The 24,741-nt window shown below is 39.5% G+C and overlaps 1 protein-coding gene across 1 annotated transcript in view; it reads left to right on the forward strand.

The window, feature by feature from the left end:
- COL1A2 (collagen type I alpha 2 chain) overlaps positions 1-24,741 on the forward strand; it is a 69,175-nt gene that overhangs the window by 38,077 nt on the left and 6,357 nt on the right. Inside the window, exons 27-48 of the mRNA XM_042476300.1 lie at positions 1,331-1,384; positions 2,066-2,119; positions 2,553-2,606; positions 3,090-3,134; positions 4,733-4,831; positions 6,652-6,759; positions 7,488-7,541; positions 8,194-8,247; positions 9,550-9,603; positions 9,719-9,772; positions 9,858-9,965; positions 11,770-11,823; positions 11,922-11,975; positions 13,179-13,340; positions 15,555-15,662; positions 17,516-17,623; positions 20,395-20,448; positions 20,558-20,665; positions 22,060-22,113; positions 22,682-22,789; positions 24,020-24,073; positions 24,208-24,315. Coding sequence (XP_042332234.1) covers positions 1,331-1,384; positions 2,066-2,119; positions 2,553-2,606; positions 3,090-3,134; positions 4,733-4,831; positions 6,652-6,759; positions 7,488-7,541; positions 8,194-8,247; positions 9,550-9,603; positions 9,719-9,772; positions 9,858-9,965; positions 11,770-11,823; positions 11,922-11,975; positions 13,179-13,340; positions 15,555-15,662; positions 17,516-17,623; positions 20,395-20,448; positions 20,558-20,665; positions 22,060-22,113; positions 22,682-22,789; positions 24,020-24,073; positions 24,208-24,315 — 1,710 coding nt within the window. The remainder of the gene's footprint in view (positions 1-1,330; positions 1,385-2,065; positions 2,120-2,552; positions 2,607-3,089; positions 3,135-4,732; positions 4,832-6,651; positions 6,760-7,487; positions 7,542-8,193; positions 8,248-9,549; positions 9,604-9,718; positions 9,773-9,857; positions 9,966-11,769; positions 11,824-11,921; positions 11,976-13,178; positions 13,341-15,554; positions 15,663-17,515; positions 17,624-20,394; positions 20,449-20,557; positions 20,666-22,059; positions 22,114-22,681; positions 22,790-24,019; positions 24,074-24,207; positions 24,316-24,741) is intronic.

Genomic DNA, 24,741 nt, shown 5'->3' on the forward strand with positions numbered 1-24,741 from the left:
CACGATTTCTGTATTTCCTGGATGGGTGTGCCTTAGTTAGGGAAGCCGAATTATTACAAGGATTTCCAAAATCTAAGAATAAGTTCTGCAAATTAGTGTAAAGCAGGCACGGACAACTGCAGAGTTTCTGGGGACCATTTTTCTGTCCTAGGACCCTCTAGGCCCTTTGGACAGTTATGTGGTCCTTAGATGCCCTCCCTCAAATTAAAAAAAACCTGCAAAAAACAGAAATGGTTGGAAGTCAGTCTCTGGTTTTGAAAGATTGGGAAAAAAATATGTTAAATAGTGAGTATATTACTACTTCTGGGGGTTTCCAGGAAAGACAATTCACCTGCAAGAGGGGCAGACAGAAAAAGAGTGATTCCTGAACTATCTCAATTTGTCTGGGGCAGTTCCAGTTGATCCTCTGTTCTCTCACTTTTTCAGCTACTTTTAAAATGTCCCACTTTCTCTCACCTCCTTCCACTTCCCCCCTTAGTTCTCACCTTACTTCACTTGCTGCAAACAGAGTTCAAAGTGTAAAAGTAATTTGCACTCAATTAACACACTTGGGGGAGAGAAGAGGAATTGAAAATCTTACCCTTACCAGTAGACTGAGGCAAATGCAAACTGCTACAGCCTTTCCTCATTTGTCTGTTCTTCCTTATTAACAACTTTTGTCATTTTGATCACACTCTGATGTTACTTGGCCACATGTGTGCTTGTCTTCATCTGTGAAATATTGGAGGGTATGGTGGTACAGGGAGTCTGGAGGGGTCACGGGTTGGAAAAGAAGCTTAAGGCCTTTGTCCACCCCATTACAAGAAATCAGATGGGAGTCTAGCTCCTCTGCTAGTAACTAGAAACCAATAGCTTTCCTCTGTATGTAGTTTTCCTCATGTATGTAGTCCTCTGTATGATTTTTTCACGAGTATATATGTCAGCGCTTAAAATAAAAACCAGACCTCACTTCAGCATCCACCAGATAACTGGCATGGCAGCTCTAATTTATAAAATTATCTGATTAATGCTTTACTAATTTTTAGTCCAAGCTGAGATCTTGTTATTGTTGTTGTTTAGATAGAATAATTTTACAGAAAGAATGATTATGTGTGTGTGAGAGAGAAAGAGAGACAATGCACAATCACACTTGTGTCCATCCACACATATACCAGAAGTTACTTTTACATAGTATCCATGTCCATCACATCACATGTGATAGACCAGGTTAGACCTTTTATTTACAACCCTTTGATTTTTAAAAAAAGAAAAACAGACCTGTTGTATATTTTAGCAGAAGACTACCCATAATTTATTTAACAATACTTAACAGAAACATCTCTTCTTCTAGGGTGCTCCTGGTCCTGATGGAAACAACGGAGCTCAAGGACCAGCTGGTGTCACTGTAAGTATAAGATCAGCATTGCATACCTTTGCTGCAAACAAAGAGCTCAGTCCCCTGGCATGTTTGGCTGATCATTAATGTTAATGGAGGGTATCGATTGGCATATGCATTCTTTTATGTAATTCTGAAGGGAGCAATTGCATGTGTTTATTCATTTATTTATATACCTGAATAAATTATGTATATTAAATTATGCATTAGGTTAAAACATCCCTGTTTGCATCTCCTTGCTTTTCTCCCTACCTCTAGCATGACTTCTAGAAGACTGGAAGCTTTAGCTCCCAATTCCAATTGACCAATATTTTAGTCATACATCTGAACCCTAAACTGTGGTTAATTTTAACCATGGTTCATTGCTTCCTGGTCTGTGGTTTGAAAATAGCTTTTCTAGAATGTCCAGGATTGAGTGTGTCCATGTATATGTGTATGTATGTGATAAGAGAGAAACAATATGGTGCAGTGGTTTGAGCATTGGATTATGACCCTGAAAACCATGGTTCATTTTCCTACTCAGCCATGGAAACCCACTGGGTGACCTTGAGAGAGTCACAAACTCTAAGCCCCAAAAAACCCCATGGTAGGTTCACTTTAGGGTTATCATAAGTTGGAAATGACTTGAAGACACACAACAACAGCAATGTGATAAAAGCTTTGTTTGTTTGCTTGCTTTATTTTTGCTAGGGCAACCCTGGTTCTAAAGGTGAAACTGGTCCAGCTGGTCCTCCTGGCTTCCAAGTAAGTGGGGATATACTTAACCAAATATAGAATTTTTTTGGTTGTGATAATGGGAGTTGTAAACTGAATCAGTTAGAGGTTCCCAGGATGTGTAAAACTGGCAGAGGGGAACTGAGCTGTCTTGCACAGTCCTTTGCTTTCATTTTACCTTAAAGACTATCTAGACTGCTCCAGTAAAAGTGGGGTGTTTTCATGCAGGACAGAAGGGCTGTCAGACTTAAGGTTTGATTTCACACTGCAGAATAGGTCTGCAGATGCCCAGAACTAAGCTTTTAATACACAATTGAGTTCCTGTTCTCTTGACTGCTATCCAGAATAAGAAGTTTAGTAATGCTTTACTGCAAGACGAATAAATTCATTTGCAGCCATTGAAAGTGTATTCAACCTTGTCATATTGATATTTTGGTACATCTCATCTTTTCTTTTCATTTAGGGCCTTCCAGGTCCCTCAGGCCCAGTCGGTGAAGCTGGCAAACCAGGTGAAAGGGTAAGTGATAAATGATGTTATTTATAAGACACAGTCTTCTGAACCACACAAATGCAATGGACAAAAGTCTTGTATGACCAAAGAGAGAATCCCCAGATTACTTTTCTTCATGTGTGATAGCCTTCAACCCAATGTGTTTTCTCAAGTTCTGTCATGAATGTCTTTAATGTGCCAAGGTGAACAGCAGGTTGAAGTAGTTACACATTGTTTTAAAGAAAGCTGGGATAATGGTTCTGTTTTTTTGTTGAAAATGTTAACATCTGAACACAGATTGAATATGTTATTGTGATATTTTCACATATAAATTTACAGAACTGTATTCCTTCAAGTTGGTTTCATGTCATTTTCTCACTCAAAATGTTGTCTTCTTTTTATTTCACTGAATGAAAATCTCCTTAGCCAGTAGCTTTTGGATCTGTTGAACAATAGTAAGAAAAGTCATTTAAGTTAAAGTTAATTAGTCTCTCTCTTTTTTTACAATAGGGTCTTCATGGTGACTTTGGTCTTCCTGGTCCTGCTGGTTCAAGAGTAAGATATTTTCCCCTCAATATTTTGCTTTTTTTCATCCCCAGGAAAACTTGAATATATCATTATCTCTGAAACTCAAGTCTTGGATCTAACACATTAGATGTTACAACTTAATAGACCATTTTAGTATACGGAGGGGGATTTAATCTATATCACCAGTATTTTTCTTGTGGAAAAGGACAACATTGGAGAGTAAAGCCAAGTTGAAAAAATTATTTATCTGGACTACAGCTCTGAAAATCCCCCAGCCAGTATAATTTTTGGCCATGCTATCTGGTGAATTATGGTAGCTGTAGTAGAATAAAATAAAGTGAAAAATTACTTTTAGGAAAAGAAAAATGAAGAGAATAGAGTCATAGAAGAAAGTAAATTCCATTGTTTCAAATTATTAGACCTTTGCATAATTCTCCCTTTACTAAACTATATCAGCCATCTTGAATCCTATTTGGGAGAAAGGAGGGATATAAATTCAATAAATTAATTACTAAAAATAACATTGGTATTGCTATAATCAGTATATTACCATTAATAGGCTTTAAATCTAATATACAAAAGATTAGATAATACACTCAATCATTCTTAGAGTAGGTCTGTTGAATTTAATGGATGAACTTAAATACTTTTGATTTCAGTGGGGCTAGACTGTCTATATATGATTAAGCCTCTATTCAAGCTGTAGTGTTTTATACTCACATAGCATATGCCATAATAATATTTATGAAATAATTAATAAACACAGCATGCAAGTACAATGTGCATAAGGCATATGTATCCATACTGTTATGTTCTTTTTCCCCACCACTATAATGAGTTAGATTGGGAGGAACACAATTCTGAACTAGGAAATAAAACCAGATCAGTTTTGCTCTCTCCATCATACTTGTTCAGCAATGAGCCCCACTGAAACCAGTGGGACTTCAAAGTCACTGTCAATAGGACAGGACTGTAGAACTGCTCAGTTATGTTATGCTTCTAGCCAAGTCAAAATAAAAATCAGAGCTTGCTACAGTAGCTCCTTGAACTATTGGTTAGATATAGTACTCCTACTCCTATGAAAGCCAGTGTGGCATGATGGTTTGAGCATTGGACTAGGACCTAGGAAACCAGGGTTCAAGTCCCAGCTCGCCTATGGAAACCCACTGGGTGACCTTGGGCAAGTCGCACTCTCTTAGTCTCAGAGGAATGGCTATGGCAAACTCCCTCTGAAGAAATCTTGCCAAGTGATAGGTTTTCCTTAGGGTCGCTGTAAGTCGGAAACGACTTGAAGGCACACAACAATAACAAAATACCCCTACAGGTGAACAGGGCCTATCCATAATTGGAGAACTTGGAAATGAACAGATCCCAGCCAGCATAACCACTGTTTATGTTAGCTGAGGAATTCTGGGAGTTGTTACCTGTTTGGAAGTGACTTGGCTGTTTTCCAAGTTCTGCTTAATCCTAAAAACACCAATTCAATAACTATGCATTTTTGTGAGTTCACAAGTAAAGTGAATGTTTTACTGTCTGTACCGTTGAATACAGTACTATTTTTCCTCACAGTAACAAATTGATTACTTTGGATTCCAAACAACTTCACACCGATTTGTTTTCTGCAGGGTGAGCGTGGCCCTCCAGGTGAAAGTGGAGCAGTTGGTCCTACAGGCCCCCTTGGAAACCGTGGCCCATCTGGCCCCCCAGGAACTGATGGCAACAAGGTAAGGCAGAGAGGCTGCAATTTTTCTGAAGTCCTAGGGAGGGCACTGTTGCATCCTTCATGCATTTACTGCTGATGGCAACAACTTCCACATGTCTCTTCTTGAAATACCAAAGCCTCAATGCATGATCAAATGGCATATTTCTCAGTCTGTGTTAAGAGCTTTCATTATGTGGGAAATGGAAGTGGAAACCACCAAAACAATTCAGAAACCAGATGTTACAGCAGACACACAGAAGTCTTTTTGGCTTGAGATTTCCCCCTGCTGTCTTTGTTGTTAGAGGTGCCGCTTTGAAAAGCTGTGTTTATAATACTGAGAGCCCACGGTTGACCCACTTCAGAGTTTATGCACAAGCATTGCTCCCTCTGAATAACAGATCTGTATGTGAAATGAAAACAGGGGTGCAAATCAAATATCCTTCCAGATGCTGTTGAACTGTAGCTCCCCTTGACCCTGGTCACTATAGCAAAAGCTGAGAATGCTGGGAGTTGTACCCCAATTCTAATAACAGTGAACATAAATAAATAAATAAATAAATAAATAAATAAATAAATCTGGTAGACCACATCATTACAATTTGAGATTTAAAGTTTGCTTTGGAACAGAAGTGGACAAGCCGTTCCAATATTGTTGGACTACAAACACCCATCACCTTTCATGAGCATAAGCCAGTGGTGAACAATCCTGGGAGCTGCAGTTCAACAACATCCAAAGGCCTGTACAATTTCCACCCTCATTTTAAATGAGGAGGACTTTGAAAGCCTCATTAGGCATCTGGAATTTACATATGTATGCATTACATTTAGATCCAATTGTTCCAAAAGCTTGGAAAAGTTACTTTTTGGAAAGTGACTGCTGGCTAAGGAAATGTGGGACTTGTAGTACAAAAATTGACTTTTTCAGGCTTTATGGTTTTCCACAAATGAACTCAAGGCAGATTATGTGGCTCTCCCCTTTCCCACTCTATCTTCACAACAACCCTGTGGGCAGCTAGGGTTGAAAGTGTGTCACTGATCATCCAGTGAGTCTCATGATTCAGTGAAGACTCATGCTTGGCTATGTTTGCTTCTGTCAATTGGTATAGTTGTAGCAATATATATGTGCTCACTAGGTCTGAACTTAAAGTTATTTTTTTAACTGTAGGACAGAAATAAAGCAAAGTCCAAAACCTGAAAGGGGCATGATCTTTATATAGAATTTTTGAGATGGACTGCAGCCTAAAAGTGCTGCCCTGATGGCACCACCATAATGAAATGCTGTACAGCTCTTTTCAGTGATATCTCTTGTTTACAGTCTGTTTTGAACCCTTTCTTCATCATTTTGAAATGTGCTCTCTTCTCCTTCCACTTCCTCTTTTCAAAAACAGTACAATTAAGTTTTAGGCTCTGGAAGTCTTGATTATGGGAAATGTAGTCCCAAGGCTTCTTGACATCCATGGACATTGTCATGATTTGAATGGATCCTGTTTAAATATCAGTGATTCACAGTCCAGACAATGGAGGCACTTTATCCCCCATGAGAATTGTGAACTCCTAGTAGATATCCCTGGAAATTAATCCATCTCGTTAGTCCCATTTTCAATCAGGATTGGCCATGAGGGTTTAGTTACTTCTGCCTGCATGCTCAATGAGTGGGTTACCTCAAGTGACCAATGCTAAGAAACACTCACCATGTGATCCTCAGCAGATCAATCTTTATGTAGAGATATTCAACAGAAGTCAGAAATACCTGATAGTGAAGTAGCACAGTGCAACAGTTTGCATGTTATCTCTAGAGCCTTTCACAGTTTAACTTTCCTCTCCTGTCCCTTCTTCTGCTAGGGTGAACCCGGTAATGCTGGTGCAGCTGGAGCTCCAGGACCAGCTGGTTCTAGTGGAATCCCTGGAGAGAGAGGCGTTGCTGGTATCCCAGGAGGGAAAGGTGAAAAGGTAAGGCAGAAGAAGAAAACCCAAGGTCCAATGCAAGATCTTCCTCAGGGAAAAAAATTGTAGAACATACGGAAGGTCCCATGTTAAATCGCTGGTATTTTTGCAGTGGGGAGAGCTAATGAAGGGTTCCCAGAGGGTTAATATGGCTCCCTAGTATCTCCTGGAGGGCTAATGAGATCCCTTAGTCTTCCACAGTTGCCCACCCCTCCCCTTAAGTCTTGAAAGGTCATGTCTCATATCTGGCATACAGATTTTCTTTCCTATTGAAACCGATCAGATGGATTTAAAAGCCACGACAGCAATATACATTACTCTAAATCTTATTGATAGTTCTGACTAGATCAATTGAATTGATTGTATTTATCACTGCGTTGACTCGACATTGAACAAATGGTTCAGTGGCACTGCTTTAGTTGGAACTGGCCAACAGGATTCCTACCATTGCCATCAGAGGAGGGTACCTCCAACACCATCCACTCTGTAGTGGTTGGTACAAGCCAGTAGGACTTTGGATGAGATAGCAGATCCACCATTTTATTTTCTTACACATCAACTGCCCCGGAGACTCTGTTTAATGTACTGTACAGAGTTAATGTACAGAGGAGTGTGTTCTGTGTCTCATTACTGAGACAATATGGGAACCACTACCATGTAAAATATCCTACATACATACCGGTGTGACTCAGACACTGATGACCAAATTAATTCTGTTTTCTGCTTTATTTCAGGGTCCACAAGGCTTCAGAGGAGATGCTGGAACAACAGGAAGAGATGGTTCTCGTGTAAGCATGCTTGAGTTGCTTTATTTCCAAGGAGGCATACAATCCCTTTAGAAATCATTTTGGGAAGGCAAAATAACTAGATTTAGACCTCAGTATATCATCCATCTGTTCTGAAGAAATCACTTAATGTTCAGTGATTCTAATCTGAAACCAAGTGCAAACATGAACATGAAGTTTACTTATTTTCCTTGGATTCTGATTTCCTAAATGTTCACTTCCAAGAGTACTGTTAAGCTTGAAAATAACATTTGCATAGGGTGTGCATTTTGCTTTTAATAATAACCAGAAAAATCGGTTGCATTTTTTGCTGCTACCACCACTTAAAGTTTGGAAAAGGTGTGGACAGCTCCTGACAGTTTTAGGAAGGATAAGCCCCCCTCCCCAACCTAAATCAACCTGCATTTTTCCATACAACATGACATTTCATTGCTAAAATGCTTAAATAAAACTTCCTTATGAAACTACAAAGCAAGATCACTTATCCATTTACACAGATTTTGGTTTGGATGCTGGAAAAAAAGTATACGCAATTTCCATAATTATGGAAATTCGTGCAGTACCCATTGTTTACCAATATTCTTTTTACATGGTCTGAATCTGTAGGGATAAAACAAGTTTCAAACATGTGATTCTGCTTGGTCTTGGTCTTCAGGGTGCTCCTGGTGCAGTTGGTGCTCCTGGACCTGCTGGAAGTGCTGGTGAAAGGGTGAGTACATGTCTTTTCAGAATTTTGCTTGTGATGCACCTGCAAGGTTGAAAATGTTAATGTATGACACAGATACATTGTATATGCAAGATGCAGTTGTCTTTTCTACATGTACAGACTCCAGTGTGCCCGCGTTATACGCGGATGCACTATACGTGGCTTTCAGTATATGCTGAAAGCTGTGAGGGAGCCACGCGGGAGTGCATGGGGCGGCGCGTCCCATTTAGATGAATGAGGCTCACACCCAAGGTGTGCACGCGCCGCCGCCGCATGTACGAGCCCCATTACTTTCAATGGGGCTTGAGCATACGTGTTTTGCTTTTTACACGGGGGTCCAGAATGGATCCCCCGCATAAAAAAAGGGTGCACTGTATTATCATATGAGAAGGGAGGACTGGGCTCTTCCCTTTTGGAGAAATAGATCAGCCTAGATCACACTGTGAAGCCTTTGATATGTGACATTAATAGCAAGTACATTTCTATACCGCTTATCAATGCACTTAAGCACTCCCTAAGCGATTTACAATTAAGTATTGAGCTAGATCCAAACTAAGGTAGTTGAGCTAATGTCCCATTAAAATTAGTGATACAAGTTCATTACATAGATAAGCCTTTCAAACAGCCAAAGTTGCTTTAAATTGCAACACTGTTTTCTGTAGGATGTAGCAATGGCAGTTAAAGTGATGTCAAACTGCATTACTTCTACAGTTTAGATGCAGCCAAAATGTCACACAGCAAACCACAGTTAAAACCAATTTAAAAGACTATGTTCTTAAACAATGGAAGCTTGCTGTTCAAAGATAAGAGTAAAAAAATGCACCATTGGTCGTGTCTGGGTCCTTGGACATCCTTAAAGCTGACCTTTGAATTCCTGTGTCCGGTTGGAGTACTGAGATAGATAGATAGATAGATAGATAGATAGATAGATAGATAGATAGATAGAATTTTTAATCAAAAAGTCTAAAGTGGCTACAGATCAGTTTAATAATAACAAAAACCTAACACAATCATACTAGTGACCTTTAGATTTACAATCTAAAGGACACTATACAAGAGGAAGGATGATGGGAAGTGAGGATAGACAAAAACTGAAAAACCAGTCCTTACAGTTACATAGTTTTAATAAATTGCCACTTGGTTTCTGAGCAGAGCCAATGGAGTGGCCCTACTACCCTGTTTCCCTTCTCCCCTTCTGTCTTAACATAACCAGGCATGTTAAGTAGAGGAAGTTTGTCCTTCTTAATAAGTTTCTGTAACAGCCTAGTCTGCATCTTAGTTGCACTGATCTTTTGTCTGTTTTAGGGTGAAGCTGGTCCCGCTGGTCAAGCTGGACCTGCTGGGCCTCGTGGAGCCCAGGTAAGTAGTGAAACAATTATTATTATTTTTAAAATCACTTCAGTGGACTGTAGCATATGCAATAGCGGTTTGCATTTCTCACTGGATGTGTTCTGTTTTTTCCGCTGCACACTAGGGTGAGCGTGGTGAGGTTGGTCCTGCTGGTCCTCCTGGATTCGCTGGCCCTCCTGTAAGTATCAAAAAGTATAGCTTTCTCAAATTTAGTAATAGGATTATAATAAATTTGGAGTAACATTCTCTCTTGAATTTTTAAGGGTGCAGCTGGTCAACCCGGGGCTAAAGGCGAAAGAGGTCAAAGAGGCCCTAAAGGCGATGTAGGCCCTCTGGGAGCCATTGGTGTTGTTGGTAACGCTGGTCCTGCTGTAAGTAAATTGAATCTTACTTGAATTTTACCTTTTGATTATATATTCATTGTACTTAAATCCATTGCTGACCTGCAAAGCTACATATTTGCCAATTGTTATCCTATATTAAAGGTTGGCAACTGTAGAGGGGGTCAGGACCATTTTTTACACACAGCTCACATCACTTACAATTCTCGCTGACCTTTTTTAATTGCTTGAGGTTCTTGACTATTTGGGTGTCTTGGAAGGCTGGGGTGGCAATGCTGCCACATTGTACCACAGTTTTGTGCCATTTTCAACTGATTTTTTTCTGAGAAATTGTTGACATTTTTTTTAATTGGGGGTCTGGTGATTTTGAGGGGCTTGGGCAAGCACTTCCCTCACCCTGGTTTTACATGAAGAAATTCCTGTGATCTATAGAACTGGGATTAAATATATTTGTACAGTGTTAAGGTATGGTGCAAAAAGCAGGATATGTATCATTGGCGAAAAGACAAAATGGTGTAGATCATCAAGATACTGTATTAGAGGAAATATTCAGCATCTGCTATCCAGCCCTTCCTTCAAATGTCATCATCATAGACAGTTTTAATTGAAGGAATTAAGAATTATATTCTGAATAGTATAACAGTACTAATTGAAAAACTGAACACTGTTTTTATTCGTATGCCACTTTTCCCCCATATAACTGGTAGTATATGATCCACCTGCGTTCATAGAGAAGTTTTCTTTTGTTCTAGGGGTTATTGTAATTGATAATATTTTTTGAAACAAAAGGCAGTGCTGGGAGGTACCTCATTAGTGTTCAATCTCCTATCAGAAAATGGTAGTGTACATGAGGCCTTTAACATGTCTACTGTTCCTGTGCACTTCAAATCGGTGGAAGAGATCAGCTCTGCAAGCAAAAAGCTGTGGCTGGTCGGATTCTTGTGATTAATTGTTCCATGTTGATCCTGTTACCTTATTTTTTAATAAAAAATGTATCTCCAGAAATGTTTGGAACACCCATGTTTAGCGCACAAAGGCCTTGTCTGCTTAGTCAAAAACCCTGTTCCTCCCCTGATGCTGGTGCTATCTGTTTACTAATGCATGGCGATTTCCAGTGAAATACCACTGGTTTCCGTGATTAACCCAACTCTACCCTGGAACTGGCAAAGTTGCAGGAAGCTCGAGTGTTTCCCCAAAACCCCGGGGTTACCATAGGATTTTGTGGCATGGAAACAGCTGGATCAGGCCCAAATCAGGCAAGCCCACCATTCACACATCACCAGCCCCCTTTCCCATACCTAGTAGCATAGTGAATGGAGATGGCCTGTCCCTGGAGCTGTATCTGTCATACTGCAGGAGCTCTGTTGACAGGCCTTCTGGTGTGCTACTACTTCTCTCAAGGGTGGGCTTGCCCATGTGACCAATGAAGAGATGGGACTCATTGGTTGCACAGGCAAGTGGTAGCACACCAGAAGGCCTGCCCACAGAGCTCCTCCAAGTAAGAGATGCAGTAGCCACAACTCTGGAACAGGCCAATTATACCACTGTGGTGCTGGCCCATGCAGACAACACTGTCCCTCTGCACTGGACCTAGCACATTACACATGTCTGCCATCATGGGCAATATGGGGCCAATTCTGGAGCATAATGTTCTGGAATGGCCCTAGATTTACTGGCTGGTACAGACAATGCCAAAGTCAATGCTATGCCTGCTACCAATAGATTTAGTAGCAAAACCTTCAAGGATTATAACTGCATTAAAGATTATCTGATAGCTGGAACCTTGAGTTATTTTGTTTGTCTTAACTTTTTCATGTTTTTTTCTTGCATTTAGGGTCCTGTTGGTGCTGCTGGTGCTGCTGGTGCTCGTGGTGATTCTGGTCCACCTGTAAGTCCATAAGTTTCTTCTGTTTGCCTTCCCATCTACTTTATATGGGGGTGTTGTTCTTGTGATTTCTGAATCTCTCCCTCAATTTTCTTCTATAGGGTGCCACTGGTTTCCCTGGTAATGCTGGCAGACCTGGACCTCCTGGCCCTGCTGTAAGTAATTACTGAGAATACTTTATTTGTAAACCTGCCTCTTCTAACCTGGTGGCTCCAGATGTGTTTGAGTACAGTTTTATAATCCTTTAAACAGCAAGGCTTACTGTGGGATATTACATATTGTTCTTCAGTCCACCTGGGTGGCAGTAGGGTGGAGACGCCTGGGTTAGACTTACATAATGGCTAGCTATATTTAGCTACAAATTCCTCTTTCTAAAGAATTACTCTATGTAACTGCCGTTCCTTCGAACTTTATTAGCAGTTGGTCAATGTGTAGATCAGAAGTGGTGAAGAAGCTTCTCTCCCATAATTTCCAATGCACTCCAGAAACTTTTAGCTGTTATAATCAGAACTGTTTGGTACAATGTAGGCATAGAGAGATAGGTGGGCTCATCATACTCTGCACTGAATGAAAAATTGAACATTGAATTCTGTGCAAATATATGAAGCAAAACCCCAATAGGTCTCTTTGCTCAGAGCAACATTGGGAGAAGGCAATTTGGGCAGGAGATCCAGTGACAGGTGAGCATCTTGTGTTTCCACCTGAAATCTTCACTCTCAGAAACTTTGGCCAAAAAATATATATTGAGAACACCTGACAAAGGTTAGGAAAGGAGGGATAACCAGTTTGGTGGAGAGTGAACAATGTTAGTATTACAGCCACTCACTGCTTCTATATTCCAAATTGCCTCCTCCTGACATTGCTTTCAAGTGAAGTGTGTACAACATGTACTTGATCCCTCCATTTGGGGTTTGTTTCGTCTTTAATGACATGCCTATCTCAGGCTATTCTGCTCCGCATGATTCTGCCAAACAACTAGGGATATGGTAAATTTGAGCACAAGATTTTTTTAAAAATGTATAATCTCAGGCAGAGATTTCAAAGCAGTCCATGCTTAGCTTTGGGGAGCTAGTTTATGAGTTTTGCTGACATATAGTTCATAGGGTGGGATTTTTTTTCTCCTTGCCTAACATACCTACCTAGTAGTAAGTTTTTTCAAACAGAATGAAATTTGCTTTCCAATAAACATGGATGGAATATTGAAGATGTAAGCATGTAAGAGTAACACAGCCTTAAAGACTTAAATGCACCTGCCATAATGTTTCTCAGTTCTTTGCTCTTTGGTTTAATATCATTTCCTCCATAAGATGGTGGACTGGCTGCCTAACTGTGTAGTTACCCAGATATTTTATTCCTAGGGTATCAGTGGTCCCCCCGGCCCCCCTGGCCCAGCTGGCAAAGAAGGTATTAGAGGCCCACGTGGTGACACTGGACCACTTGGCCGTACTGGTGAGCCTGGTATCGCTGGACCACCTGGTTTCCTCGGAGAGAAAGGCCCAAGTGGAGAAAGTGGTGCTGCTGTGAGTATTGAGAATACTTTCTCATTCCTGAAGGTCACTCTAGGCATTCTTCTTTTTTCATTTTTTGTGAACACAGATATCAGACAGCATCAACCATTAAAAAATCACTGCTTCTTTTCTTTTATGTTTGAGCAGACATAAACAAATGCATAAACATTTAGAACAACTGCTGAATTCAGATCACTGGCAAACAAATGCAATGCTATGAATTCTCTCTGCTGGGGATTTTGCTAATTTTCTTCCCAATTAGTATTTCACTGTGAACATAAGACTTGCTAATTTCATTTGAACAAATCCTAAGAAAGTACCACCTAACTTTTATATATTTATAGCTCTTTCATTTATTTGAGCTCTTGAGATGTAGAATGGGTTACAGCACATTTCCCCAAAAAATGAATTTAGGGGGGAGGATTGCTGCCATTACCAAAAAGCATCACTGTATAGAAGTAAAGGCAAGGAACTACACATTGCTGCATGTAGAATGGCTAGCCACATTCACCATGGATCAGTGAGACTAATGACCTGCTGCCCCCCATTGATAGTATGTAGCTACTCTCCCAGTGTGGCACCTGGCTGCACTATGAACTCCTAATTACCACAGGGCCTTCCAACAGTGGGTCCTTGCCTTCACTTTCTTCTAGCAGAGTTTCTGTTCAGTATTTGGGTAGTACATTCATAATCAATAACAACAACAACAACATTGTTTATTTATGTACTTGGCGCTTTTGGTAATGCAAACAAAAACAGTGCACCTTGTCAAAGGTGTACAATCATTGAAGCGAAGGAGTAATACAAATATAAAACTAAACAGTAGAATTGTATAACAAATTATCCAGAAAAAATATAAAATCACATTGTAATATAAAGCAAACTGACCCATAAATATAATCAAAATATCCAGATTATAAAACAATATTAAACTAAAATTCCAAAAGCTTTGGAAAACAAGAAACACTTGATGACCTGCTGCTGATGGGCTTATCTTCAGCTTAAGTGGTTTTCTATACCTCCTTTCTGTAACCTTTGCAACCATGCATGTGGTTTTTTCCTCAAACCCAACAACTTGGATTTCTCATTAGTGAAGTTAAATACCTAAACCCAGATATTCAATTTCAGAATGTGTTCCACTTTGGCCAGAACCCCAATGCAAATACAAAAGAGGGAAACGAAAAAACATTTTGACTCAAATGCTGTAACCACATTTCAGTGCAGTGAATGGCATATCTTTCAGGGATATTAATTATTATGGATTGCACCAAAATGGCTTTTGAGCAGGCTGAAAGGGAAATTTTAAATGTGAACATTTGAAATATCTGGTTGTATCTCAAAAACTGTAATTATACTTGCTTTTCCTTGCTGAAATAGCTCTCGTTGGGTCTAATTTGTAGACAAAACACTCATAATTCAAAATCTCTTTTGAAATTGCAAAATTTCAAAATGTATTTTTCTCATTTCTTTCTGCATTTATTACACCAGAGCTGCATAGTTTGTCTGAGCAGTTCATCAGCCAAGTGATTTTTATCCCTTAGCAGGAGCAGGTACAATATTCTGGAAATGCTTTCTCAAGAGAAAAATGCCACAATTTGTCATTTAAATTTGCTTTAAAATACCTTCATTTGGTTTGTTACTGAAATTATATTTAGGCCAGATCCAGTAGGATCTTGCTTTTCCAACTCCTCTAAAAATTCCAGGGACCCTGATCCATTCAGTTCGCAAACCAACTCAGGTTCAAAGGGCTGTCAGAAGATGGAATATACTTACATACATACTTACATACATATACTTACAGATGCACCAGAACAATGGTTTATTGATTACATGAGATATTTAGGTAGAATGCATTCACAAAGCTGAAGGCAAAGTTAGCATATGTCCTTTATCTGATCAAAATATTCCTTCATCACAGCTACTATCCATCAAAGTCTCCACAATGAAGAAGAGATTGCTGTACAACCCCTCACTGAAATGACATAATCAGAAACCAAAATTGTATCATAAGACAATGTACATGGAATGTCTGATTTGTTTTCAGAACAGCTAGATATTCAATATGTGTACATTGGACAAGATCCATGCAACTCATAGGCCACATAAAGTTGCCAAAAGAGACAGGAAATTTGAGTTTGTAAAAAAAAAAAAAAGTCAGGAAACACAAATTTGTTTGTGTGTAAGTAGGGTTTGAAAATGTTGTTTTGTATTCTCTTCTGTCCATAGGGCCCTCCTGGTACCCCAGGTCCTCAAGGTCTTCTGGGAGCTCCTGGTATCCTTGGTCTTCCTGGATCTAGAGGAGAACGTGGTCTTCCAGGCATTGCTGGATCAGTCGTAAGTATAATACTTTTCCAAATCTCCCAACTAGATGATAAGCAGACCTGTCTTGAATTGAACTCACATATGCCAAAGTTATTATTGAAATCTGACCTGTTTGAGGGGGAAATGCCTCTGTTGCTTTTTGCACATGATAATGGTCTGAAGACCAGATTAATAAGAAAGCTGAATGTGCCTTTTCATAATTGTGTGTAGCATAGCAAGATGGGTCCCTTGAGATGGGGGAACTCATATTAGAACATATTTCAAAGCACTTATTAGAAAATGTGTACAGAAACATTAACGTATTAGAGTTACACCCCACCTTGCTTCCCTTAAGGAACTCAAGGTTAGGAGGCAAATTTCGGGATCCCTAATGAGCAGTCTTCTATCCAGACAACAGCAAAGTCAAGGTTTGTTTAGCTTCAGTAATATGGCTCCCATCATGCCTTACCATAGCTGTGCTGGCTAGGGGTGTTGACAGCTGAAATTCAACAACATTTAGAGGGGCATAAACTGCTCATTTTTAGTTTAGGCAAAGCAGTAATCCAAGGTCCAGGGCTACACACAGTCCTCACCACCCAGTCACCAGACTAAAAACTGGAGATGACACCTGCATTTTCATTGGTTGTGCAAAAGAGGGAATTTTGGCAGGTGTTGCTTGTTCTGCAGGTAACAAGCAGTACATGCTGAAATTCCTTGTTTTAAATTTATTTATTTATTTATTTATTTATTTATTTATTTATTTTTGCATAACCATTAAAGATATAGAAGCAGTCTGCAGTTTTAATTCTGGGGACTCTTTCCCATCCTCTTTATTTTCCTCATGCACACCCAGGCTGTTGTAAGTTTAGGTAAGAACTTTCATTACAGTAGGAAGTAAACTAGCCCTATTTACTTCCTGCTTTAAAAGAAACCACTCCTGGGTCTAAAACAGCCTGTGGGAAGACAAACCCATGTAAAAATGCTTTTAAGCCCCTAGAAGATGCAAGGAAATTTTGAGTCAAATTGAAACATTTCAGAGTGTTAGATGCAGTGAAGGTATGTATGGCTTTTGACCTAAGCTTGGTTGCTCATTTCAATTTAAAGAAACAGTGAGCAGCCTGGAGTCTCTCCTGGGTCTACATAAGCAGAGGTGAAGACAAAATGCCACTCCAGTACCAGAGTGGACACAAAGTGTGGTCTGTTTTTAAAAAAATCTTGCTTTTTTAAAATAGTGTTTAATTGAGGAAGCTAGAAAATTAGGTGATATCACAGGATATTTTACTGAATTATAATGCAATGAGTTAATACAACTCAATTTGAAGTTCTGACTACTTCTTAGGAGTCATGTGTTTTGGACTTACAGCTTGATCCTATGATCTGCCCCTTTAATGGCCATATTTTATCTGCTGTACCATTAGAACTAATACTTGTTATTCCATGTCTTTTCTGTAGACATTCTGGCAGGGACTGTCTCTTAAGGAAAGTTAAGAATTGGACATTATTTGTCAAGTCTAGATTCAGCCAATTATGTTTTTGCCATGGCAGTCTAAATTTTACCTGTAAGAATACACATAAACCAGGGTCAGAGATTTAACCTTTTCATGTACTCCCCATACAACAGTGAGGAGCTGTATCCCATCCCTTTTCCATAGAGCAGGTTTCCCGACGCTATAGTTCCCATCCCTGACCAGGTGTTTGGAGGATGATGAAAACTCTAGTTCTGGAGGGCATGCTTGAGGAATGCTGACCAGAACAGCTGGCATTAACTAAATGTTAAGTCACAGTCAAGTGAATAATAAATGAATGCATCTGATGTACTGAGTACTTTGCCAATTTATTGTATGCATAGCAATTAAATGCATCACTACTTTTGTTTTGTTTTTCAGGGTGAGCCTGGACCCGTTGGTATTTCTGGTCCCCCAGGTGCCCGTGGCCCATCTGGTCCCATTGGCTCCCCTGGTGTGAATGGTGCCCCTGGTGAAGCTGGACGTGATGTAAGTAATTTATTGTGGTCACAAGAATGGGGGAGCCATGCATTTTAATCTATACATTCAAGGCAGTTCTTACAGACAGCAGCTGAAGGCTGTTTGACATACCTGTTGAAATAGGTCAGTTATTAATTAAAGTATTTATATCCCATTCTGTAACATGGGATCTCAGGGCAGCCTACAAGTAAAATAAACTTAAACAATTTAAAATATTTAATATTTAAAACAATATGATAATGTTAACAGAGAGCAAATAAGCTGCTTAGCCGTGGTACAGCTGGCACAAAAGCACTGTGCTCACGCCATGCTAGGGTTAGGGGACCGCGCAACAACTGCACGGTCCCTAACCCTAGCACGTACTGGCAGTGGCATAATGCCGGCACCTTGTGTACACAGACGCTGCCATTATGACGTAATGGACGCATAGCATCCACACGTCACATCGCACCAGTTACGTCACAAGTGCGCCATTGGTGCACTCGGACATAACTGGTGCGGCAGAAAAAGAACCCTCTTTTTGTGAGTTCTTTTTCCTCCACAGAGAAGCCGCATGGTTTGGTGGCTGCGGCTTCCCTGCGGAGGAGAAAACGCCACCACTGCTCTGGACCTTCAAGCAGGTATGTACCGGGCCTTAGATCATCAGGCTAAAAGAAACAACTTAGCAGTAGAGAATAACTGATGTGTTTGTGCACTATTCTTTGCCTGGACCAAAGAAAGATTGTCCTTTGGATTTTAGAATATTCAAAATGTTTTAGGTATAGGTTGTCACAATGGCTTAACGTACAATTTCTGAACTATACACCTCTCTTGCACACATTTTAATATTGGCCAGAATAAAGAGCCAACAAAGTAAATATGTTCCATAGCTCATGTTCTCCACATTAAAAATAACTCAAAAGGAAAGGCAAGATTAAAGATTAACTACTATAGTGTAAGGTGCCTCATAGTGTTTCGAAAACCTCTAGAAAGTCTCAGTTAATACGCTACCTCTTGAGAAATTAAATGTAGGTCAGCAGTTGTGGCTTCTGATGCAGAATTGCTTCAGGCAGGGCTCACACAGGATATTGGCAGTAGTGCCATGTACCAGTTTGCACATGCAGAGAGCCTGTAGTTAAGTACTCTGAAATAAGAATAGACAGGCCATAGGTCAGTGGATACAGAAAGTTCCAGTTTCAATTCCTGGTATCTCTAAGAAGGGTTGGGGAAAAATATTATTGTCTAAAATGCTGCAGAATCCATGTCTGTCAGAGTACTGAATTGCAACAATGTTCTGACAGACAGTTTCCTATGTTCTATAAAGGTACGTCTCTTCAAGCTTTAAAATAGTGTAGACTGGGCAGACTGTGTGGCCAACTTGCACCTTCAGATCTTTGGATAAGGATAGGGATAGGGATGACCAAAAAGCATGAGTGGTTCCTGTATTGTTTTTGCAATGCTTTGTATTTTACAAACTTTGGAGGGGAAGAGACATGTATTATACTCTGTAGGGAGATATAAGACCTGCCTCTCCATAGATATTATGTGCATCTCCCTGTGGAAGCACAAAACCAAGAAATATGCATCACACATGTCCTTTCTTCCTTTGATTACAAAGATCCTAACACTGGGATTCTACATACTGCATAGAGGCTCCTGCAGAAACAAATCTATTAACATATAGTCTCAACCCAAGAATTGCTGTATGCACTGGTTCTCCAGCATTCGTTGAAGGGTTCTGCTAGTTGTCTTTGTAGGGAATCTCTCAGTGAGAAGTTAGCACATGGTTGTGGTGGGAAAAACCTGGCTTTTATTATAATAAAAATATAGAAGGGGGGAAATTATAATATTTCTACTAAAATAACAGTGTTTCCTCCTGATGAGGAATTGGGACCATCCAATGATCTGGAAGGTGGAACAACAGCTTGTTGTAATGTGGTGATGCTATTTAAAAATAAGATAAATATATGTAAACAGAATTCATTTAAATTATTTGGCATATTTCTGCAATGAGTTGTTTATTATTGTTGTGTGGCTTCAAGTTAACTGACTTATGCCAACCCTATCATAAGGTTTGCCATCACTTTTTTCTATGATTGAGAGACTGTGACTTGCCAAGGCTCACCTAGTGGCTGAGTGGAAATTTGAACCATGGTCTCACAGAATCCCAGTGTAACCACACTGCAGGATTGAAGCAGTTTGACACCACTTTAACTGCCATGACTAATGCTACTGAATCCCGGCAAGGTATTCAGGCTAGTGCCTCACCAAAATTATAAATCAGGATTCTGTAGGATACAGTCATGGAAATTAAAGTGGTATAAAACTGCTTTAATTTTACAGTGTGGCTAGTTCAGCCATGCTGGCTTGATTATATGTCATTTAACAGAACAGTATATCCCTAAGGGTGGTGTATTCAGCAGTATAAAGAAATTGTTCAAAATGGCAAACATGGTTTTGTGATCTACTAAGTTTTGGCCCATGGCTCCCTAAAGTTTCCTCTTTTCTTCATATCCTATTGCACTACCATAGTTATTGATACTAATCCACAGCACATGGCAGATTCAAGAAGACAGATAATGAGCATACCATTGTTCAACATCTTAAGAAGACAGAAATTTAGAGCAGAACATATTAGACTGGGAATAGAAACAATTATAGATTGCTTTTAACATAGGACATCAGCCTGTTCTTTAGTTTGAGGACTAGGGGTAAAGTGAGTTTCACATTCCATAAAGCCAAGGTTGTTGTTTTTTTTGCATTTCCATGTAATATTAAGAATATTTTGTTTTTCTTTACAGGGAAATCCAGGTAGTGATGGTGCTCCTGGCCGTGATGGTACTCCTGGCTACAAGGTTATTATGTCCATAGTTCTATAAGAAGAATGGATTCTGTGTTTGGCCCAAATCCATTTTTATGTATTTATTTAGATCATCAATTTGTCTTTCGCATCCCTCCCTTTAGGGTGAACGTGGTGCTCCTGGCAGTCCTGGCCCCCATGGTGCTCTCGGTGCTCCTGGTCCTCATGGTTCTGTTGGTCCTGTTGGCAAAGCTGGAAATCGTGGTGAACCTGTACGTGACCTTCATCCATTCTGTAAAAACAAAGGTGCCCCTAAATAAGACAGTTGTAAACTATGAGGGCTATATGACAGTGCCTGGAGGCTCCCAATCAATTCATGTTCAGCATAGCCTTTTCCACAGCAGAGTTCAGGAAATCTCCTTTTTGGCATTAAGGAGACTGGCAAAAACTTCCAGTAAGATCTTTGACAAAGGCTCTGAATCTGTCTCTTATTTATGTCTTGTCATTTTATATTGGATTTGATTGTCATTGTTTATTGAATTAGATTTTAGCTGTAGTGCAAATTGGACATGCTGCAAAATGCTATTCCCTCTTTCAGGATACTTCACTCCATTTTCCTTCCCATCTTGTTTCCAGCTTTTCTCACTAAACAGACAGTCAGCACTTTTTTCTTCATTTTTCCTCCCAGCAGACAGTCAACACTTTGTAACCATTAGGCGTAGTTGGTAACAAATGGGCTGTTTTGAAGTGAGGTCCCTTGGATGATTTTTCTTTTCTCCTTGTAGGCTTTTTGTACTTCATTATAATCAGGAGTTCCCCTGAGTATGATGAAACCTCTTTATTTTTCAGTGGCCTCATTTTTGCTACAGTGTTGTTGTCACTAACCAACTAAAATTACTATTAGAAGATAATGGTGATACCTTTCCACGGTTGCCATTTTACAGTAAGAGAAAGCAGGATATTTTCTATTTCTTTATTTTTTTATTATGTGGAAAGGCATAGTACCAGAACATTTCATTTCAACCATAGGGAACACTGCAATGTGATGAGAAGGCTATTAAATAACTTCGCTCTTCTGACATGGACTTTGTACCATTGCACAGTTTGGCCAACCTTGGAACAGAAGTCAGTCTACTAACAGTCCCAATAAACATTCTGGCAACTGTTTATTATAAGTAGCTTGGAGCCCAGGCTTAGAAAAAGTTACCTCTGGGGACTACAGATCCCAGAATGCCTGCTAGCAATGCTAGATGGAGGATTCCAGAAATTATGGCCTCAAAATAATAACTTCTCCAAGCTGTGCTTTGGGTGTCATGTAATACACATAGGAACAGTAAGTGATTTGAGCTTCCTTTTAGTTTCTTATATTTGCAATGTTTAAAGTAGAACTATTGCATCTCTTCCTCTCCCCCGTTTACAAGATGCACACACTTCCAGCAAAGGGACAAATTTCAATATCAGTCTTTGGGGAATTTCTTTTCTTTTCTTTTTTACCATCACAAAAAAAAAACAACAAAAAACGTGGAACAGGATGTTTGCATTTCTTATTGTCTTGGTTAGTACAGGCATGTCAACCCACTCCTAGATTATTATTTTTTCTACAAGGAAGAGAGTTGTGTCATCATAGTGTATAATAAGCAGCTTCTCTGTTGTGCTCCCATTTCAGGGTCCCGTTGGTCCTGTTGGTTCTACTGGTCCTGCTGGTCCAAGAGGTCTTGCTGTAAGTCTGGTTTCTTTTTCACTTCTATACTTATGTCAAATCTTAGAGCCCTCTGCTGAGAGAAGAGTGAGGTATTAATTGAATTAAATATATAAAATAAGTAAATAAAGTCTTTTATTACAGATTGCCCTTAATTACTTAGAGGAACACATGAAACATGGAGAAATGTCCAAATGAGTAGGAGTATGATGTAGAATATAGCAGTAGTCTTTTCTGCTTGGCTTGATTTAAAATTGTAATGGCATTGGAATTTTTGTAGGACATTTCATATAATCTCCCTTCCTCATATAGTTGGCGGAATATCTTGTTAGTTCTTTTTGAACAAAGAAATGAGGACTTGGTCTGCTCCTGTTAGCAAAACATGTGACCAAAAGATTTCACCAACAGATAATCAAAAGGGAACAGAAAGCCAAAATGGTACAACTGGTATTTCTGATACATCCATTTTGAGACTCAGTTCTTAATGAGTAAAATAAAGACAGATGTGCCTTCTTAAGACTAATCCTTAGATTGAGGAGTTCTCTGAAAATCTTTTCCTTTTAACCTTTCCTTTTTGTTCCTTCAATAGGGCCCACAAGGACTCCGTGGTGAGAAAGGTGTTGTTGGTGACAAGGGACCTAGAGGTCTGCCTGGTTTGAAAGGACACAACGGACTTCAGGGGCTGCCTGGCATTGCTGTAAGTCTATCATTATTACTTTGACTCCCATTTTTTGGGAGGAAGGCAAGATATAAATCCAGTAAAAATAAATAAAACAAGAAGAATGAACAGAAATGTCACAGCACTCTATGTAATCTTTCACAAATTCCAAAAGCCTTTCTGGGCTAGACCCTGTGAAGGAGAGCCCTCTATAAATTTCCCTTTCATGATCAAAAATAAAAGGTGATGTGAAACTAAACACCATATGGAGTGCTTCAGCTTAGGGTTCTAGACAGAAACCTAACTGTACCCCACTTCCAAGGATGCTCTGTTTCTTTCTGTCTCCCCACTACTAGTTTTCCACAAACATACTTTCCTTAACAATCAGTGGTCTATGTCAAGATTTTATTTGGGGATTATTTTTAGGGTTTGTCCTATTGTGGTTTCTGTAAAAAAAAAATTGGTAGTTTTGCAAATGTTGTATTTCTGTAAACTCTGTAGTTCTCAAAAACCTACTGATATCTCCTGGGGCGGGGGGGCTGTCATTTTGGCAATAAAAGGATTTGGTCTCAGTGAATTGTTTCCCTGTTAGAAGACAGGATATTATACTAGAGTCTTAGAATATATCAAGGTACAGCGCGTCCACGCCATACATGGGCTCGCCATAGGTGGACTCAGGGTCATGCAAACAGCGAGATATGGTTTTATTAATGGCATGCATGCCCATGGTGCAAAAGCAGTGTGGCATGTGGGAGTGCACCACCATTGAAAACAATGGGATCCCTAGGTAAAACAAGGGTCCATTGTGTTTTGTATTGAATCAAACTGTTTCTCCATCTAGTTCATTACAGCCTCATCTAATTGGCAGTGACCAAAACTCCCAAGTAGGCATCATATCTGAAATGCTTTTAGTTTCCTATAATATCCATTAATTAATTACTTTTTTTAAAAAAACAAGACTATTACACTTGATTTAAGAGCAGCTAGAAGCTCAACCAGAAGCTAATCTGGATGTCCCAAGATGCAGTTGTTCAGTAACATGGGAAGTGTATTCATGAATGTCATTTTGTCACCAATTTTACTTCCTGTTTCTTGGAGCAGAGTCCCCCTAAAACCTGTAAGTTTTGAAAACGAATTCTTGATCAGAATAAGCTCTCCGTAATATTGTCCCCAAAGCATTATTGAGTTCTACAAGGATAAATATTCTACAAGCAAACAGGGGCAGGTCAAAGTCTGCTATCATATTGTTTCTCTCTTTTACCTCAACAGGGTCATCATGGTGATCAAGGCTCACCTGGTGTTACTGGTCCTTCTGGCCCAAGGGTATGCCTATTTAAATTTATGTTCTTGTTGTATGTGATATTGAACTATCCTACTGTTAATTTTCATTTTATATTTCTATTCTTTAATTGCATTTGCACTGTTCTGAGCTGTGGATATTTCCCCCCACTTTTCAGGGCCCTGCTGGTCCTTCTGGTCCTCCTGGAAAAGATGGTCGCAACGGTTTGCCTGGACCTGTTGGGCCTGCCGGTGTGCGTGGATCTCAGGGTAGCCAAGGACCTTCTGTAAGTATGAATTCGGATGCTGACAATATGCACTGAAACAATCCATTTTAAAATTAACATTGTCTATGCACATTTATTAATAAGCTATCCACCTACAGTGGGACTTACTTCCACATAAGCCTGTGTATGTTTTGTACACCATCCTAGGATTAAATCCTATGCAGTGGGACTTCATCTTCATAGGATTGTGGTGTTAGATATTTAGTTTGGGGGATAACTTACTTTATTAAGGTTGCAATTCTAAATATACTTACTATTACCATTAAATATACTGAGTTTTAAACAAATATGCATAGGATTGCACTCTAAATGTTTGTAATGAAGGGTGTTATTTGTACTTACATCAGCCTATCATCTATGCATCATTCTATCCCATATTGTCTCATCATAAAGTCGATCAAAATAGATTCCATCATGAGGATACTG

Source organism: Sceloporus undulatus, chromosome 6, assembly GCF_019175285.1.
Source record: "Sceloporus undulatus isolate JIND9_A2432 ecotype Alabama chromosome 6, SceUnd_v1.1, whole genome shotgun sequence".
Classification (NCBI taxonomy): Eukaryota; Metazoa; Chordata; class Lepidosauria; order Squamata; family Phrynosomatidae; genus Sceloporus; species Sceloporus undulatus.